This window comes from Cataglyphis hispanica, chromosome 12 (genome assembly GCF_021464435.1).
Source record: "Cataglyphis hispanica isolate Lineage 1 chromosome 12, ULB_Chis1_1.0, whole genome shotgun sequence".
In the NCBI taxonomy this organism is placed as follows: Eukaryota; Metazoa; Arthropoda; class Insecta; order Hymenoptera; family Formicidae; genus Cataglyphis; species Cataglyphis hispanica.
In genome coordinates, this window is record NC_065965.1 from 5298621 (window position 1) to 5320797 (window position 22177).

At 34.7% G+C, this 22177-nt stretch overlaps 1 protein-coding gene across 1 annotated transcript in view; it reads left to right on the plus strand.

The window, feature by feature from the left end:
* The first annotated feature begins 1081 nt into the window (after positions 1 to 1081).
* The window catches only part of LOC126853634 (disintegrin and metalloproteinase domain-containing protein 10), a 108416-nt gene continuing 87320 nt past the window's right edge, over positions 1082 to 22177 (plus strand). Inside the window, 1 exon segment of the mRNA XM_050599508.1 lies at positions 1082 to 2273. Within this exon segment, the coding sequence (XP_050455465.1) occupies positions 2204 to 2273 (70 nt within the window). The 5' untranslated portion in view covers positions 1082 to 2203.

A 22177-nucleotide genomic window follows, 5' to 3' on the forward strand; every position in this document is an offset into this window, starting at 1 on the left:
TAAGCAATGTTTGATATAATTTCATTCCATATACTGGGTTTTTACTAATCTCTGATAAAAATGGAATCGGTACGATCTCTTTATTTTGCCATATCGAAATATCTCATCCATGAAATTTTGTCTTTTAACCAAAACTGTCAGCGCCTTCCTTCGTTAAAAATTACCGTGAGTTCAAAGATATTTTCAACATCAAAAAAAAAAAAAAAAAAGTAAGTTTAAGTTATCAATGAAATAGATGTCATATTTTATTACAAAGTTTTATAGTAAATTTTGTTTCGCATGTGGTATTTTTATTTTCTACGTTCAAAATGTTTTTTTTTTAATACTTTTTATAAATACTTTTTTAATTTTTATAAATACTTCTTTATTATTATGCATACACTGTACGAAATTATCATAAAAAGAAATGAAGAAATAATATTTTCATAAAATATTTTTGATTTTTACATATTTTTGTGTATAAAAACAATACATTTAGTATAATACATTTCAGTATAATATAATTTTTTTTTTTAAATTCAGGAATATTAATATTTACACGAGATATTTCAAAAAACTTGATAATAATATGCAATTTTTGTGACATACATCTGCATGCGAGATTATATTTTATCATATTTATTACATCATAACACTATTTTTTTTTTTTAATATACACGCATACATTTCTCTCTCTCAGTTACTTTAATGAAATTTATATCGTTTCAAGTTTGAAAAATACATCGAAGATATGTATGTGTAATACGAATTAGCATTTTGCATTTGAAAAATAAAGTAAGAGATAATGCCATGGACGCAATAAAAAATGCTGCATTTGATAAAAGAAATGTTTTATAATCGTATCGTATTTATCGTTTATATTTCAGAAATTGTTATAATATCGACATTTGTGTATTAGAAGGAAGGATTCTGGAATATTAATTTATAAAATATATTATTAAAAAAATTGAAGTATACATAACATATTCTTGTATACAAGAAATATACAAACAGTGGATATGGTGCGAGTAAATCGAACGCTGTTGCGCATAATGTAGCGACGCGGTGCGCGTCAATGTCGCGTGACGTCACTATTGCATGACACGATGGAGGATGGAAGTCGCGTCGAGCGGTGTCGCCATCTGACGGTATCATTTCTCGGGCGCCCGGAGACAGTGAGGCAGTTTGCATCGCGCACGCACGTCGCAAGGTTCATAGGTAGGTGAGTAGGTAGGGAAGTGCAGGATCCCGGCGGTGGCAGGACTGGTGTATCGGTGTCGACTGTCGGTGGGGTAATACGTGCGTGCGCGCAGCACCCGCTTGTCAGTTTGTGTGTGTGCGCGTGTTTTGTTGTCGCTGCGATGCGTCTGCTAAATATCGAGTGGCCGTTGTCGTCGTCGCCGTCGTCGTCGTCGTCGTCGCCGTCGTCGTCGTCGTCGTCGGGCTGCGCGTGAAGAAACAAACAACAGCCGGTGATCGTCAGCTGTTCGCGAGCGAGGACGAATTCACGGATTGTCGTTGACGCGGAACGGAGCGCCGTGAAAGCGAGCAGTGAGGGAACGAACGAGCAAACGAGCTCCAGCCCGCTGAAGTTAGTCGCGAGACGACGAGGGGCGGAACAAGTTGGTAGTGCGCGTGTGTGTTAATCGGTGGTGATCGTGCGAGTGTCCGCGTGCTAGCGTGATCTCGACGGGGAAAATGATGGCGTAAATCTAGTCGTGCTCCGGAAACGACGGAGAGAGAAAGAAAAAGAAGGAGGGAGATAGAGAAAGAGATAGAAGAGACGCGCGCCGCATTCATATTCATCCGTGGCGGTCGTCGTGTCGAGCGCAACCGATCGTCCGCGTCGTCCACGTCGATTACACATCGTCGTCGCCCGCGAGCGAGCGGAGCGTGACGCGCGAAGCAGCTCGCGTTGTTCGTCATTATCGTTATCCTTCCCGTCGTGCGATCGAGACATCGTGCGCGGTGGTGTGTGCAGTGTTGCTGAAAGGCAAGGAGAAAAACAAGTGTAAAGAGAAAATAGTGCTGGGGATTATAACGCGCGTTCTCCTCTCGTCGCTCCCTCGTCCATCCTGTATCCTGTTGCTAGCGACCGCGCCACGTCGCGTCACGCCGTTTGTTTTGTATTTACGAGTTCGCGGTTACTCGCGAAGGTGGTGCCGATCGACGCTAGATAGCCAGCGCGGCGTGTCCTGACTGCAGCGAGGGATATAGTGTTACGATGATCAGTGACACGTGCGGATACGTTCTCTTCCTGCTGCTGCTGTTGCTGGTTCCCTACATCGAGAGCGGTGAGTCTCAAAAAAACACTCCATTTCTATTCTTTTTGCGTTTCGCGACAGGACTTGCGTGTGTGTGTGTGTGTGTGTGTGTGTGTGTGTGTGTGTGTGTGTGTGTGTGTGTGTGTGTGTATGTTATGTATACGGTGCGTAGTCGCGCACGTACGTGCGTGTGAATACTTGGGATGTGTGCGACGTCCTTCTGTGCGTGTATGCGTCTCTCTCGTGAATCATCCTTTCACGAAGAGCCCGCTTGTCGCGTGTTTAAACGCGCTTCTCGAAAACGATCGAGCGAGATAGTGGCCGCGAATATAACCGCCAAGAGAAATCGTATTATACAATACATATGTTTCTGACATTTGCGCAAAATCCCGCGTAATTGGAAATTTAGTTTTTAAAAATATATATATATATATATATATATATATATATATATATATATATATATATATATATATACCAGAAAAATAGTCAAATTGTCGCATTCGAAAAATGACGTTTTTTTAATTTCGATTTTAATACTTTGCATGAGACACATTATTATTGCACCCCTGTTCACTTCCTTCGTTTGAAAATTGTTTTTGTGAGAAATTTTTTGTCGCACGCGAACTTTCCTACAGGATTCAAAACGGATTTTTAGTAAAATAATGCTATTGCCTCTATATAAAAAATTATATATAGTATATTTTTTTATTGATTAACTATATAAGAAATAATTGAATTTAAATTATTCCGGAAAATATTTATTTTATCTCTTCTCATATTATATTAATTAGTAATAGAAATTATTGTCCATGCGGATGTAGGCAGTTTCTTTTATTAAACATAAATAAAACATGAGTAAACATTGATAAAGAACGATATATCCAAAGCAATATCAAGTTTTATACGACTTGTAACATATATGCACATTTTTTATTTACAATATTTGAAATCTATATAAATAATTACTTGAAACTTTACAATGGTATGATTTAAAGTCGATTCAATAAATCGCACACTAAATACGAAGTTAAGTAAAAAAATACATAGAAAGTTATATATAAAAAAAATATACAAATGGTTTTTTCTAAAGCATTCGATTCAGAACTGAACTCGCGTCTGCGTTATATTAAATTATTATGATAACATTATGTAAATTAATCAATTCCTGTTTTTGGAGTCAATATATGCACGTTCTTATCTTGTTTAAACTCTTCGACATAAAGATGATAAATCTGTTTCGCGGTATAATAATATTAATATCGTATGCGTATCATTTATTAAAGAGACAAGAAGTGTGTTTTCTCAGATGTCAAATATTATCATATCGATTGTTTACTTTTATCTCTCTCTTCGTGCTTTTTATTGCAATATATTGCAACTACAAAAAGCGGAGTTACCGGTCTTTCCTTTGATCGTATTGTGTGCTTTATTAGGAGGAAATACGATGCATTGTGTCATCATTTCCTGGAATTGCGAGTTGCATAGAAAATGCCGCCGAATATGTTCCTAAAACGAGTCACAGACAAGAAGTATGAATCATCTTGGTAGCCAAATAATTTTCCGCGAATAAAGTTCGTAGTTTCTCTTACAGTGTCTTTAATTGATTTATAATATCTATTTCTATGCGTCATTCGACATGTTATTAAGTTTTAACGTTTAAAACTTGTTATAATTTTCATAACAGTTCTCGCTATTTTATTTAGAATTAATATAATTTTTTATAGAGTATTATCTTTAGATAAAAATTTAATCAAATATAATGAACTATAAATTTTTAATTTTGAAAACTGTTTTAGAAAACTTTCAGAAGCGGAAAATTAATTTTGAGTTGTAAAATATCACAATGACAGCATTTATTCTGAATAGAAATATGCAGGCGCGTTTTTTATCTTGGAACTTTTTTGTGTTTGAGTGCAGATAAAGACAGTTAATTTTTTACGATCCTGTATTAAGCTGTAGGCAAGACGGAGAATTTTACAACATATAAATGCAGAATGTGAAGTAGTGAAAATTTTTCGTACCGCAATGTACAATTCTGCGCGGGAATTGTTGCAAGACGATTGCGAAAGTTTTTCTTTCTCTCTCGTGCGCGCATCGCACGAGATGTGATGTAAATGGCCCTCGACGGAAGTCGTAATCAGCGAATCACCGCCACGTTGGACGATAAGTTATACGTTGATGTGGTCGCGCGCGCGTCATCGTACTATTTACGATAATGGGAAAGAGTAAAGGAAACCCTTGTACGAGATTTTCCTCGACTATATCATGCCGAGCATTCGTGAATATGTGTGGGAGGCAGTCTTAGTCCCGTTAGCAATATTAACGATACGCGCACGCGGGATTAGATTTCTCGCGGCGATCGTAAAATCCTCGATTAACGCGAAACGTAATAACAATACAACGGGATTTTAACGTGCCGAAATTGCATTGCTTGGCGACAAAACATCGCCGTCTCTTTGTTACATAGTTTTGTCGCATTCCTAAACCAGGCGATCATCCGGAAGTGTGTTCGCACGTGTAGGAATCTCGCATGTATGAGCACTCGTATTTCAAAGGATCTCGCATGTGCCGGGACTCCCTTGGTTGAGCGTGCCGAGGTTCTCGCGTTTGCGAAGGACTTGGCGTGTACGAGGATTCAGCATTTGTAAAGACCTCGCTCCTCGCATGTGGGAGCCGTCGCGTGTGTAAGCAGCTTTTATATACAAACGGCTTTGCGACGATAAGAGTGCGCGCGCGAATATGTTTCCCGCTCGCTCGAAAAATGATTCTAGGATCGTCGACAACGAATACACACGATGTATATACGGCGTAATATATCACTACTATAACGCGCGATATTTCTTCCGAAGCGAGACGTCGTCGCGCGCGCGACTCCTTTCTTATCGACTTTAATTATCATCGATTTCTCCCACTTCGCTTCCTCTTGCCTCTCGAATGCGAAACGCGAGTTTGTCGCTTCACGGAAAATCGTCGGGCTCTCCGGTTAATGAAAACCTCGCGGAAAATAATAGGAGAGAAAAGGGGCGATAAGTTCTCGCTCGTAATCTTTACTTTGAGAGACAAAGAGAGAGGAGGACGGGAAGAAAGAGAGATGGAAAGAGAGATCGAAAAATTGCTGGTACGAGCAAAAAGCCGCTTTGGGACGTTGCATTGTGTCGGGAATATGAAGATGGAGTTAGGACGGATGACCGAGTCATTTCATTGTCCCGCGAGTAAGCGTAGCTCTCAAGGACAAAAGGTCGGGTTTTCTTTTGCGGACTTTTCAATTCCTCGGTGAACCACATCCTCTCGTTTCTCGCCCCCTCTCACCTCTAGCAAACTTACTTTGCGAGATATCTTTAAGCGGGGCACGTTGCTGCCATCTTCATCTCGAAAGGTTATTCCGCGGCGAGAGAGATACCTGACGTTCCGTCCGCTCGAATAACGTAACTCGGAAGTCGAGAGACGCCGCCTTTTTCACGCGATGGGAATTATATTTCCTTCCCGTAATTACGCGCGAGGACGACTCGTCCGCAGACGCGAGAGAGAACTTCGTCGAACGAACTTGGACCGTGGAATTAATTCGCGTCGTTGGTAATCCCGACACCGCTGTCGCCGCCGTCGTCGTCGTCGCCTCTCGAAGATCGAGCTTAGTTTAGTCCCAGTTTCTGATTTCTAACGTAATCAAGCCGATATTGCGCCCGCGATCGCCGTAACCACACGCTCTATTTGAGACTTCCATTATTCCACGCCGTGTTACGAATAGATCTGGAGTTTCACCCAGACAACGTTTTGCGTTCAAGGTCTGTCGTGTTTATTAGCAAGTGTTTCACATCCCACTGTGTATATATTAGACCGATAATCGTGGATTCTCGCGAGAGCAATGTTTCGGTATATTTTACGTCTTGGAACAAAGACGTTTCTGCCTTTCTCTCCCTTCCTCCTTATTCTTCTCTCTCTCTTTCTCAAAACTTTATGTCATTATTCATTTAAATGCTATGTACATGCTTTAGCAATTACGTCACAAGTTTTACGTCCATCAAAGTAAGCGAGGAATGAGTAAGAGATAATGAACGCGCTTATTCTTGAAATAAGAATGTGATTGGAATGTCATACATTGATGTTGAATTTTCATACTAAATTCTAACGTATATCTTTTTTATTATTATCAACAAGAATATTTTATTATTACGATTTTTATATAAGTATTATTTGTGAGAAATGTGATAATATATAATTTGCAAATAAAGGTTGACAGTTTTCACAAGTTGACTATTTAATAATTGAAGCATATTTATATAAGATATAATTATTTTTACAAACTTACATTAAAAATGATTACATTCAGATTTAGCAAAAAATCAACAGATTTTTATAATCTCTTATCGCATAATCATTATTATATTAATATTTACATTATCTTTTAATCTCTACCGCATTGAGATAGACGATTCTATTTCTGTTTAATTAAGAGATTAACTGCCCCAGTAGCACATCTCTCGGGAGAAGGCTTTTATTGAAGCCATGCTTGCTTAATGCTAGAAGACGCTTGCCTTGTACGATATTTAGCGAGAATTTTCGCGGGAATTCAAGAGGGGGAGGACGGTTCGCGGCTGAGCGGGGGTTCCTCGGGGAATTTGAAATTCCCGGAGATCAAGGGGGAGGGGGGGGGGATCTTACCCTCGGGGTTATTCCGTATTCAGTGATATAGGTGGTCGCCGCAAAACTTCCCACTCGGCATTCCTGGCACAACCGCGCTATTCGACTTCGCTCGGAGGAGTAGAAGGGTTTACTCAACGTAGTACCTAGTAATACGTGTGGGAGTATTCGCGATACTTGGTTGGGCGATGTCGCGCTGACCTTTTCCAGATTTCCAGTTTGCACATTGTGTTCGCGCGGCGCGCAAATCTCGTTCTCATTTTCGCATCTTTCAGAAAAGCGGATCGATAGTCGCGATTTTAGGAACATAAAGTCTTTAATAATGAAAATATAATAGAATTGTATGATTATGATAAATTAGCCGATTAATTCTGTACTCCTGGTTCTGATTTATTACATAGATTTTTTTTTTTTTTGGGGGAGTAAATTTTGCAATGTGAAAACTTGGTTTATAACGGTTTCAATTCAATAACCTACTTTGTCACAATGTAACAAAATAGTTTTATAACGCGTGTGTCGGAAATAATTTCAAAAATGTTTTAATACGAAATAAAAATATAGAAATTACTTTTGCGTCTTAAAACAGAGTCTGGGAGATAATTTAAGAGTTGTATTCGAGTTCCTTCTTCTAACATTTTTGGAAAATTGCATGTTGATCCAGAGACTAGAATAAAACGAACATAACAACATAATTTTTAGAAGTTCGTAAAATTAAAAGTGCTATTTTTTCTTTTCTTCACGGTTGTTTTTTTAATAAACTTTTAAAATAGTAGAACCATCGGAAAAACATATCAGAGTTAAGAAAAGCTTGAATGTTGAATATAATTATAAAATAAAGTTTTTAAACCAAATTATTTACAGGAATGTGTGATGTATGTATCTTGAAAATACTAATTTAATAAATAATATTTTCATTAAATGTTCTTTGATATTTTACGTCAGATTTTTTGAATTTGTTATATATGTTATGTTATATATACATATATATATATATATATATATATATATATATATATATGTATATATATTGTATACATGTATTCGTTCTTATCTCCATTTCATGAATCGAGCGACTCCGTTCCGATCGTCTGCGACGCGACGAGAGATAAAAATAGAATTGCAGGAAATACCGAAGTCTAGGTTGACGAGGTTTCGTTGCCGCGGTGATGCACGATCGAGAGCCATCGGGGAGTCGTGGATCGAGCCGAAGAGGATGAATTGGAGAGTTTCTGGAAACGGGCCAAATGCCTACTTCGGCTCGGTTCAACCGAGGCGACACGCGAAACTCGGTCTCCGTTTAATCAACAGCTGATTTATGCTCCGTTAGAATGGGCGTCTAAACTTTTGAGTAAACACGCGCCGCGCAACTATCCTGCCCTTCTCGTGCTCTAGTCTAGAGTTTAATCAATGATGAAAAATATCTTTTAATTTGTAGATTTTGCTTGAGCATTCTCCTCTCTCTCTCTCTCTCTCTCAAAATTATGAAATAAGTCAGCTATTTATTCATTTATTATTTTAAATTAAGACGTATTTTTAATTAATTCAAGTATATTTCTACATGTTGCAACTATATTTATTATTATTATATTATTATTATTAAAATATTGTACATTATAATTATTGTATATTATTATTATTAATTGTTTTGAGCTTAAAAGATTGCAAGAAATTTTTTTCCAAATTATATTTATACATTATCGCCTCAATGAAACTTATTTTCGTTTCTGTATTTGGATGTAATTATCAGAGTTTCATGCTCGTGTCAATAATAAACTTGAATCGATTGCGGAGTAAGTTTAATTAATCAAGGCACGTTTATACAGCTCGTGTTTACGTAACACCTCATGCACGTTAATCACCTTGCAAACTTCATCATTCATGGTCGTGAGAAATATGCTAGATCATTCGGTACACGCGAGTCTTGCTATACTTTTCCTCACGCATATTTAAATGTTCGCGCGACTGCTCTCAGTAGATGACGATATAATCGTAGAGAACTGCGTTGCATTTATTATACACGCAATGTAGAAGCCAGTTTTTCAAACGAGATGTACAAGAAGATTAAAATCTTTGTATCGCTTTTATTATCTCGCTCGTATCAAAGTTGCTATAAATACATACATATGAGTCCGATGTAAAAAGTTACGTTTTCTTTCGATTTTGTAAAATTGCGTAAAAATATCATAACTTCGGGATATCTCTGTACTGTTAATAAATATTATTAATAAATAGAAATTTATAAATGTGATTTTAATTTATAATATAATTATGTATTTATGGTGATTTTATAAAAAAGAGATAAAATAAAACAAGAATGAATAAGGATGATAACCATATCTATGAAAAAACAAAGATTAAACGATAAAGTGTTGTCTATAAATACTGATAACGTTTTTAATTTTCGGTATCATATCGAATTTGTTATTGATGTTTCGACTCGATTGAAATAGTTATTCCATTGAGCTGAATATCTAATATCTAATTTTGAAAAAAAAAAAAAAAAACGGCCAGTTCAAGTCTAAACATGAGTCAGCACTTTTATTTATATTGATTATATCGTCGTTGTATCTTCTGGTTGGACATACGTTTGAAATTATTCACTTTTATACCGATTGAATGATAGTTTTTTTATTGCATCAATCGCCATTGTCGTTAAATAACACATACACACTATTGTTTAGCTCTTTTATATTCGCAATTTGTCAACTACATTATCTCTTAATATTTTGTTTAATAGTAAAAGAAACTAAAAGAATTTTTACAAGTAAATATAAATCTTATCTTATTATTAAGAATTAGAATAATTATTTAAATAGAAATAAATATATATTGATTAACAATAATACTTTATTTAAAAATATTTAGTAATGTTGATTGATACTTTAAATATTTTATTGCAATTGTTTATTTAAATTATTTTAAAAGATTTTGAGAGATTTTTAAACAAAAAATTAATTTTAATTAATATAAAAATTTTTCTTTATTCTTTGATTATTTGAACTTATTTTCGTCAAATTGTATTTTTAATATTAGTGCGTAGATTGTTTACCAAGAATTAAATGAACGGGAAATTTCATATTAACCCCTTGACATACAAATAAAATGCGCGTCGACGCGTCCAAAGAATATCATTTAATTTTGCTCAACTGGACACTCATGTATAAGCTTAGAAACAGAACGTTTTATTTTCAAATTTACATAACTTTCAATATGATTGATATATACTGATAATGTACAATAATTAAGTAATACTATAAAATAATAATTTAATAATTCTGTAATGTGTGAAACGCGATGTTCGTCGAAGACAGTTTTTGACGTCTCGGAGACGTCAAAGTCTACAATGGCACATAAAATGAATGACGTCTCTCAGACGTCATTGTATGTCAAGGGGTTAAATGCTATCAGACATTTGCATTCATTCATTCCGTTTCATTGCATAAAGTAAGCAAGGATATTACGCCTATAAATCGGTTATTTTACTTGAAAATTAATCGCGTCGATTTATAGGCCAATAAATTCTAACGAATAAATGCGCAATACACGTGCCATTATTATAATTATATCGGCGTTCTTGGAATTTTGCTTTACTGCGAAGAACGAAGTTGTTATCCTTAGTTCACATTTTGCTTATGCTGGCTCAGCGAGATAATACGATGTCATGATAATTCTGATGATTCATCTCAGTTGCAATATTATTCCGATAATTTAGTCATAGGTTGTTATGAATCTAATGTCATTTCCCGTTGACATTACTCAATTTCCGCATTTTATTACGACTGTAATTATCTTTGGAGAACGCGTTTTTCACTTCGTCGTATTTATTACAGTTTTATTGTTGCACAAAGCATATGTAATTGCTCGAACATGTATATTTGAAATCATAAAGCGATTTGAAGCAAACTTATACTTATCGAGGATATGTATATATAAATCTGTGCAAAAAGATTTGATTGACATTACAACATATTCAATACTTCGTAGATTTCTTTTGATTTAAAAAATTCAAAATTTAATTAAAATATTTGTTTGCTGTCAAATATATAAATTTAAATTTGCAATCGTAAACATATAAATTTTATTTTCTGCACAAATATACATATACGTATTATTTATTCTAGCTTTTCGGTGCAGTTTTATAATCAAAGAGCATACGTGAATTTTTGTTAATATAATTTTAATATTTTTACGAAGATTTTATTTTAATATAATATAAATACAGCACATATTTTTCTCAGAAATTTTCTCAAAATTAATTTAATAAAATGTACAGCGTACTTAATTTTTACAAGAAAATTATATTTGATGATATTTATAACGATTAAATTTGATTATTGTACATTCTTTTAAACGTTAAATAGACTCACTGAAAATGTATATCGATCATGAATACATTTTGATTGATAAGAATAGATACTATTGTAAAATGATTTTCTGATAATAACAGGATTAATATCAAAATTACAAAGCTTTCTCGACATCAAATTTTCGCTTTTAAGAACATGTCGTTTCTAAGGCTTGTTACATCGTCACTCTTATTAGAAAAGATAAAACGATACTGTCAGGCTTCGACAATTCACATTAGCAATTCTAAGATCGCTCGAACCCACTTTGGTTTCTCTTTTTGTCGATCTCGATACTCTTTCCTTACGAAGATTTCTCGCGTTTTATTCGTTATAACGGCCATCCCCGGAGGGTTTAATGGTCCGTGGATAATACTTAAAAGTTTCGTCTTCGTGCCTTCGTAGGCTATCTGGCCGATGTAAATTCCGTCTATCTCATAATCGAAATCCGCGTCGGCGCTCTGTCCTCTGCACGATGATCCTTTGTTCTCGACTTAAATCCCCGGGTGTAACTGAGAACCCTCCCCCCATCTTCGGAGCTCGTCCAACAAGAAAACGGATCTGCAAGAGGGAGGTTACCAACACTTTATGTACCTAAATCTCCACGGTATTCCGTGCGAAGGGACTGAATCGTTAGAAGATAAAGATTACTGTGTCTTATCCCCAAAGATTTTACAGGATATGTTCGATCACTCGTAAATCTCACCACATTCGTTTCTTTGCAGAGAGATTCTTTGATTTTTCTTTTAGGATTGATATTATTTGATCGCGTTGATGAGAAATATGAAAGCTTGCAACAGAATCTACATATAACTACCAATAGTTTAAACGTTATTATAGTATAGAATCTTCTTTAAAGTGAAATAAATAAATAGAATTTTTTTTAAAGTGAATTTGTCGTGTACTTTAATTAGATTAATTGATTTCTGTTAATTACACACCGATTATATGGATTTTATGCGTTCTTTATTATTAATATTACCTTATGTTTAAGATGTATCGATATTATATTTTATCATAATATGTATATTAATGTCATCTATTATTAAGTAGGATATATATATTAATGCATATATTAATATTGACTAATTATTAAAGCAAATTTAGCATGTCTATCTTCGTTGAATAAATTAACAGCAACTGCTTAATTCTATAATTCTATATCTATAATTGTCATATTATTATTGAATAGTATAATTGATTCGTTCGATTCCTGATTAAGAATTATATATCTATTGATCACATTATTAAGTTATTTTTACACATGTGTGATTTTTGGTGATCAATGTAACGAACTCATTCCGTTAATCGGACACTTTCATGTCTACGCAAATCTCATAAAATGCAGTTTATCGAGCGCCGTGGGTTGGTTGATTGGGGCGAGCTAATTCTCGGTCGAATATCATATAAGCAACTCACAGCGGTGGGATGGCCACGAAGCAAAGGTGTTGTTCTACCACCGGATAGAGTCACTGGGGTATTGTAAATTTTCCGTACGTGCGGGCGAAGGGTTGCTCGTTTCCGTACGGACAAAACCCGCAACCCTTCCTAATCTCAGCCCCCACCCACCCCCTCCTCGTTGCTCTAAAAGACACTCCTGACATATCGACCGCAAATAATGGTATCTGTGGCAGTTTTTGGCATTGGCACTTTTCTTTTTTATATTTTTGTTAACTCTTTGCTTATTATAACTAAATTTGGCACCGTAAGCATGGGGAGTCGCTTTGACATAAATAACGATCGTAAACGATATTGTATTATGCTTGGAAAGTGAAACATATTATTACTTTTGTATTTTTCGTTTTATTCGTCTTTATTAGCGAATGGAAAGATATTTATTTATATTTGATATCTATTCGTATTTGACAAAAATATGATAGTAATTAGATTATTAAAGAAATTTTTGATAATAAAATTGTATTTTTTCAATAGGAGAAGAGTTATGTATACATCTAAATAAAAAAAAAATCCATGTTGAATTTTTTTCAATGAGAAACTGTGAATATTCGCTGTTAAATTGCGTGTGATAGCTCGCTTTAGATGTCATATCTAAATATAAAAATTCTCGTGTAAAACTCATTTACGCGGCACGATCGTCGCGACCGAACAATGAAAATTGGTTTTTGAAACCTGCTTGATTACAATTCCAACAAATACCGTGAAGCAATAAATTGGCCGTTCCTCCCTTTCTTCCGCTCGGTCTCTCAAGCCGCTTCACGGCTTCGTCGTCCTGACGGCCTTTATTACCGCCTCGTTATAGCTCGCGCTTTCGTTAATGTCCGCGGGGAAAAAAGGGGATCGTGGAGAAACGCTCGTCGAGCCGGCGATTGGGCCAGGAAGTGGAGGATGGAGGACCCATCTAACCGCTCCGTTATGTCGGTGCGCGTGTAATTAAGCTGAAAAGTTTCGTGTGCGGTGTCGCGCACAGGAGAGAGGAAGGATTCATCAGCGCGTGAGGGCAAGCGACCGTTCGAGAGCGTCGCAAAACGTTCGTTTAACGTGCCAGTAAGTTTGAGGACTCCCATGTAATTTTGTGGCTTCCCTGCTAAAGTACGCGCGCGCGCGCGAGTAAACCGCGAGTAATGACGTATGTGTAACACATTCGTGAACAGTTCGGAGGTCCGCTTCGACAAATTTCTGATCACGTTAGCGCCGCTACTGATAACGGGGCGAGTTTGCAAAATGCAACGGTAAGTTCGATGCTAGGTGAATGCCGCAGGTGACGTTTCGCGCTTACTTCCTAATGAAGCTCTTTTCGTTTTCCAATGGTTGAACAGCTCGATGTATATTCAAATTTATAAGATGGTGAAAAAAAAGATATTTATGAAAATTACTATATATTATATATTATATTTATTATATATAAATTATATATTATATCTACAGATATCCGTGAATATATATTAATAATATATGTAACGGTGTAATGTAATAACGTTTATTTTCTCGATTTCATTTATAATATATGATAATAAATGGTAATGAATATAGTTCAGGTAATAATTTTAACATATCGATGCTGATATTTTTAATAGATACAGGAAAATAAATGATTTCACGCGCGTTCTCTTTTGTCAATTATTTCAAAAATATTTCTTTCTATTTTTTTCTTTTTTAAATAATACTGTTTTACATTTTTTAAATTTACACAAAAGCAATTAATTATTCAATTTATTTTATATATTTCAATAAATTACAAAAAATTTGTTTTTGAATAACTTTTTTCTATACGATATATATAAAAAAATATCTGTTCAATCACAAGTGATGCGTGGAACATAAAATTGATAGTAACAATAACAGCCATTTAAAATTCGTTTGTGTTCGTAACGGTATAGAGAATACGAAGAATGAAACAAGGCTTATATCGTTGCTCGCGAGAGAATTTTCCGCGCGAATCTCCGCGCGGAAAAACAATCGCGATTGTTTTTTAAAAATAATTGTTTTGACGCACGCGGCTTGCGATCAATACCAAGCCACGATACTTGGACAGACGATGCGTTGAAATAATCGAACGCGAATAACGCTTATCGATCTGTCAACTGTTCATAACTACGTGACATAACTACGTAGCCTGCGGGATAGCCGTATTGCGATAAATGTCGCATAGTATTTATCGTTTTTCATCAGACATGCGCGGCTTGATATATTTTGTCGTTTCACAATCGATTGACATACATAAATATCGCGCCGGGCTTTTACCGCTTTTACAATACAGTGAATAAAAATATACTTATCAGTTACATAAGCATTACTATACATATAATTATTTTGGGGTGTACAACATTTTTTAATTGATGTTTAAAAATTGATGAACTTATAAAAAGCAACAAAAAAATATTAATTTCTATTAAATACATGTAGGAAAAGAAATTACAATTATCTACATTTGTTATGCTTGCTTAAAAATTGTCGAGCATTATTAATAGCAAAAATAATCGTTAAATAACTACGAAAAAAAAAAAAATTAAAAAATAATCCTTCTCAATTACATTAAACTTCTTTCGAGACTGACAATGAGTATTTGTCTTTGAATATAATTCTCGCTTATTTTCGCCGACAATGACAAACATATTAAATTAACAAATTAGCGTTTTTCGTTTTGGATCGTTTTTTTTTTACTTTATATTTTAATATTGTATATTGTATATTTTAATATTGTATAATAGTATATATTTTAATCACGCGCATTGTATATATTTTAATCGCGCGATACAATAAAAATCATTTAGCATGAGTTAATAAAAAGGATTGGATCATGTGATATCAAAAATAAATAATGTGAATCTCAGTAAGGGAAAAAATGTCGAGGTTTAGCTGCGACATCTTACTAACATAAATAAGATAGAAAATGACAATGATAGATATTACACTCTTAAGGATTACGCTCTTTGCATTTTCATAACAGTCTGCAGATGGAAAGTTGGAGAAATCAGCTTAAGTGCTCGATTTTTATATCTCTTCGCACAGAGATAAAACATTAAAATGTATCAAACGAGCTATAACCGCTGTCCTGAATCTATTCCTCGATTTGCTTTGACCTTCTTCGCCAATCATCCATTATGGTCTAATATCGATAATGCTAGTTATTATTCTGAAGTAAATATCTATCTTTTTACTACTTTGAAATTACTTTCGGTTTAAACTGCTGAATTTAACATTTGATTTAACGTTGCGTTTTGAAGACATTAATATCAACAAACATGTAGGAGAAATAAAATATATTAAAGTTTTAATTTTTAGATATTAACCTTATTAACCGTGCAAATACAGACATAAGATTGTTGCAAGTAAATAAATATATTACTATTTGAATAGGTATATACATCTTGAACAATATACAATTCAATTCATTATATATTCAAATTTGTTTTACATTTATACATTGCTTATAATATATATATATATATATATATATATATATATATATATATATATATATATTCTGTGATAGAAATTTAATCAACATCGTGGAAATTTTTATTTACATATAAATATTTGGAGATTATAATGAAAATAATAGTTACGCTATATCGAACTGTATGTTGAACGAATTTATAAAGTATATTTATATATTTAATTAAAATTTTTTTACTTTTAATATAACATAGTTACATATGTATATGTAACATCATGCTATGAATTCATAAAATACAAATTATGTTAGCACGCCACGTATAAATACATACACATCAGAGAACATAATGAAATAATCTCAAAGTTGTCGCTGCATTATCTCATGTAACAGATACACTCGATATTGTTCAATATCGTGTTTTCATATTATTTATTGGCAAATATGAAAATTTAGGTGGACGCGCGCGCTGGAACGATATTTGTTTTATTTAATTTTTCTCTTTTGTTTGTGCTTGTATAATTCGCTCCATCGTGTCCATCTCGTTTATTGATAAATATATACAACATGTTAAATTTAATCGTACAAATAAACAAAAACGGATTACGAAACATCAGTTTCTTGTTTACATAGCTTTTATAAAATATAAAAGCTGTGAACGACAAATTTTTTTTTTCCTTTGCGATGCAACAATTTTTATTTCTTTGTTTCTTCTTTCACGTTATTTGATCATCGCACCGTGCAATAACGTCGAGTTTGACTTTTTCGACAAAGGGACATGAACCTCTGCGAAGCAGCAACAAAACCGACATTTGCACAACAGGTATAGAACCAGGTGCAATAAAGTTGCGGCTTAACGTTCGCTGTTCGTGTTTTCCGTGTTGCCTGAGCAACGACCCGCAACGCAGGAACGTTAGCGCAGATAAAGACTAAAAATATGTTCGGATTTGGAAAGAATGCTCGTATACTTCTCCATATCGTATTTTCGTATGGTTCCCATTTAAATAAATAAATCATCGAGCTATCGTATCCGGAGAAATATTCAAATTGAACCGTTTATTATTCTTTGCATCAAATTTTATTCCAATTACGTATATTAGTGTCTGCGATAAATTAACTTGTATCGCATTTCAATTGCATTTAATTAACTTTCTTATTAAAAAGAATAATGATATTAACCATCGTTTTCCCTCGCTGTATTTTAATCTCAAGTAAATAGAAGAGACATGTAAAGGGATTTATCTCCTTTTCTCTTCGTATCCTAATCTAATATGGAGCTCTTAGAGTATCCATCTTAGATAGGACTGATGACTCTCCAATTAACCAATTTGAGACGTCTACGTCTGGTCAAACTCTAAGGGACCAGGTGCTTTGAGTCTTGTTCTGATCCGGGCAAAGGGCTGGCAGTCGCTCCCAGGCTCGATAATACGATTCGCGGACAAAGGATACGTGTCGCCTTTGTCCTCCTAATTGGTCCATCCTTCCGCGTCTCCTCTGATACCTTTTCGACAGATTCTCGCCCTTGTCTCTGTCCGTCGCTCCATTCCTCTCGCTATCCTGTCGTGGCTCCTTGAAGGTCCTGTAATAGTCAGGAAGCTGTGCAATTTCCACGGATGGTCGGGTGATCATTGCGACGCGCAATATGCCATGATTTATTTCTTCGGTGCGAACGCGTCTGCGGTGTATCGCACCTGTGTACAACGACCTTTAGTTTCGTTATTATCAAATATTGTATTTATTATCATCACTTCATATTTATGTTATATTAAATGTGAAAATGGATGATCTTTGAAGTATATTTTTGGAGTAAATATAATATTAAATCATTTTTATATTTTTCTAATAAAGAATATATATATGAATTGTTAAAGTACTTTAATTTTCAGTGATATAATTAATTTTTTTTTTATTATTTAATATTAAGAAATTGAATTCAAGTATTTCGAATAATAATCCTGTCATTATACATATGGTTGTATGAATTTATATTTAATTTTTCTTTTTTTGTCTGAAATGTACTGTTGATGTATGCGGAAATCTATATTTTAATTACATCGCAATTTGATATCGAATACACGTTACGAACGTATTTTGTTGATTCAAGCATCTCTTACATACATCGATTTATTTATGATATGAAAATTCATTTCTGGAGCGATGCGTCCGCATCGATTGCATAGCATTTGGCGATGCAACTCTGCGAATTGCTGTAAAACACTCGAAATGATGGCGGCCAACGGTGGGGTGAAACGAGATCGATGGGTTATTCGATTTTAGAATACGAGGGAGGGGAGGGGGTCGGGCTTTCGTGTACCACGGGCAGGCGGCTGCATTTAATTAAATCCTGGTTTTCCTCTCGCTTCTACAATTCGCCTTTTTCCCATGCCCGGCTCTGAATGGTCGATTCGTGCAGCGCGGTATGTAGCCGCTCTGCATAAATTCGTGAAACGGCTCCAAGACCTCTTTTACCATACGTTCCTTTCATCTATTTTCTATTGAATTTCATACACTGACTACTCGACAGTCGCTTCGAAACTCGTGATCTAAGAATGATAATATTTTAATTTCTTAATAGCTATACGTTGGCGACAGGATTTTCTGAAAAAAATTTTTTTTTTTTTTTGTATAATGGTATATTAACTTGTCGCCTACTTTTTTGTTACTTAACAATCAATCTACAATTATTAACAATCTAATGATGAGCAAAGAAATAATTTGTTTATTTTCTAATAGTCTTTTAATGTTATTCTAAAGCGATGTGATATTTAAAATAATTTCTTAATCGATATCGCGTTAATAAATAATTTACCTGGGACGGCAATATTATGAATGTCCCGCTTGCGTCACTTTTGTTGCTACTGTCACTTCATTACCGTGTATGCGCACGTTGGACAAACAAACACGGGACGATTTAAATACGCAATTTGCATTGACTCATGTTTATCGCGCAAATTGTCCTCGTTTGATATCGAATACAATGCGACGCGTCGCGTCGCACTCGTGTATTGTTATGTGAAAGAAACCTTGTGATTATCGCAATTTATACGCGTATTACCGTGGCTTCTCTGCTCCCAGCTGGGAATTTTCGCATGACAAAGTTTCGCGTTCCGAGTTGACGCTTCGTATATTCGGTATTGCGGCGCATATGCGATTTTAGCGATTCATTTGGAATGTGAATGCCATGAATTCTCTAGCGCGCATTAAATGCAAACTATCTAATGTAACTTAACGAGCTCCTTTGTTTGGCGACATTTATTTCAGCCTTTACAAAACCGACCACGTAGATCTCGCACGTTAAAACTCGTCTGCTGATATGTTTCATCGCGCGAGACCAAAAAATTTACATGCTGCGCGTGTAAATTCTTTCACTTGGATACTTCGACGAAAGTTATTGCGGAAAATTGCATATATGTAAATTTATACGAATTATTCAGCGTTATATTTCGTAACATTCATTCTTTTGCGCCTGATGCATTTTATTCCTTATAATATATTGTATATTGGAAAGGCGCGCATACAACACATGAATCAATGGTATTGTGAAGGATGAATTGAATTAAAAAATTGAATTAAAAATTTAATATATCCTATAAAAAGCACGACAAATGATTGTATTTTGTGACTTTTGTGAAGATTTAATAATATATATATAAAAGCGCGTGCAAGTGTATAATATTGAATAGTTTTTAATTTCAAATTTTTCGATATTTTTATTTCTTTATATATTGTTATTACAACTCGTCTCGAAGTTTGCTTGCGGCGTACATTGCCACGGCAAATATTTTTCACGGCATGTCAAAGGAGTCGGGCGCATGGATTTTTCACTTGTGTGCGCCGCCTTTGAAAGCGAGTTTGGGAAACCGGCGAGCGTGGAAAACACCGCCACGCGCCTACGGAAAATCAATAGTGCAGCCTCCGTGCGGCCGAGCACTAGAACGGTTTCGCGTTCCTCGTTCCGGAAACCATTCTCTGGCTGTCACGTTTTCGGGAAATCGCCTCCCAATTTCGTTACCATATATTCCACTGATTCTTGCAATTTCTGATTTATCGTACGTCTCGTAGAACCTTTTGCGACAAAGTCACCGTAAGAATATCAACAAGTTTGTTAATAAATCATCTATTTGTTCGAAGAGATTTTTTAAAAAATATTATTTGTAATGAACCGAATATACATTAGCAAATAACGTCGCGCGCGCGCGAGATATATCGTGTTATTTATAGCGTGAAACGTTCATCACGTGCTTTCAGAACAGTTAACGGGCGACGAAGAACGGACTAACACAATGTATAAATATTTTTGCATTGAAATCTGGACGTAAAACGTGAAAAATTGAGCGGTAAATTTGCGGCGAGAGCCACGAAACGCGCGGCCGCGGCCGTTTCCCGAGCGCGAACGCACGAAAAAATAAAAAAATTTGATGCGGCGAACGGAAACAAGACATAATCTTTTATCTTTTTAACGAATACTCGTATACTCTAACGCTAGCGAACGGCACGGATGTATGCATTGTCGGTCGTTCGGCATTCTGACCCGCGCGTACATAAAGTACGCGCCGAGTCGTAACTCGATTTCGCGATCGTCCGCGAAATTGCGTTACCGTTCGCGTACATTTTTCATGATTTGTCGAAAAAAGGACAGCTAGATGATTCGCTTGGGAAACAACCAAAAGAAAAATGATGGGTAATAAAACGAAGAAATAGAAAAAAGAAAACTGAAATGAATAAAAGACAGAGAGAGAGAGAGAGAGAGAGAGAGAGAGAGAGAGAGAGAGAGAGAGAGAGAAATGCTGCATATCACGTAAATAGAAATGTGCTAGAGTAAATTGTTTTAAATATAGACAAAGCAAAAATTAGAACTGTTTTAAATAAAGACAAAGCAAAAGTTAGATATTTTTATCAGTAGAATAACAGCTATAGTTGCCTTTTTTAACAACAGTAATATAATTGGATTTATATATAATATTTTTTGGCAGATGTGTAAGTGTAAAATAATACATATAAACATGTACATATATACATACATACATATATATATATATATATATATATATATATATATATATATATATACAATTTGCAATCTCTCTTTCCGAAAGTCTTACAAAAACAGAAATAGATTTTTATTTTTTTTTTTTTATTTTTTTTTTTAATAAATCAAAATAAAAATTAAACTCTTTGTGAGACAAAAATGCATTGAACAAAATTAGTCTAATGAAAATTGGAATATGAAAGCTGAAATAAAACTTGTTTTGAAATAAAAGCGGTATAATAGCTTTGTTCTTTTTTTTCTGACAAAATCGAAATGAAAATTGGTGCGAGTTTTTAATCACAGTCTAAAATCGATCCGTGGAATGAAAACTTTTTTCTAAAGACAGAATGAAAACTAAACTTGTATTTTTTCAGAATAAAATGAACTCTTTTGTTAAGAGTTGAAAAATAAAACGAAAAAGGAGATATATATTTTTATCGAAGAAACAAAAAACTGAATAAATTTTTTACGAAAAAAATTGTAATCTATGCGTTAAATTTAGTAATTCTGCCGTGATTAGAATTGAATTATGCAAGAATCAAGGATTGAAGCTAAAAGAAGTACCATCTGAATGCAGAGAACGAATAGGCCGGATGCTAAATTAAGTAAGTCATGTCAGGCTGGAAACGTTTGTCCGTGCTAATTGACTTTTCCGCTCTTTTTATAGCACTTCTCGCTATTGCGTTTATAAAGAATACATTCGTCTTGAATTTGCAGTATCATTTTCCACTTGGAGGATTGATGGGTGTTTCGTTATTCTCGTAAACTAATAATATAATTCGATGTACAGTAGCATTTTTTATAATCTAAATTTATTACCTTCTACATTGTGCAAGATTGTATCATGTTCAATAATACATTGTCCGTAGTATTTTTAACATTATCGAGGTTACGCTTCAGCACGGTGTCCCAGAATTATCGCTGTTTTTCTTTACCTATAAAACTCTTCGATTTTAAAGTCGTGCTTTCCTCGGCAAAAACTTATGACAAAGGCTGTTTTGTAATATTCGATTTGTTACAGAAGTAGACGAGAAATCTGCTTATTTTTACTCACTTTATACTAATT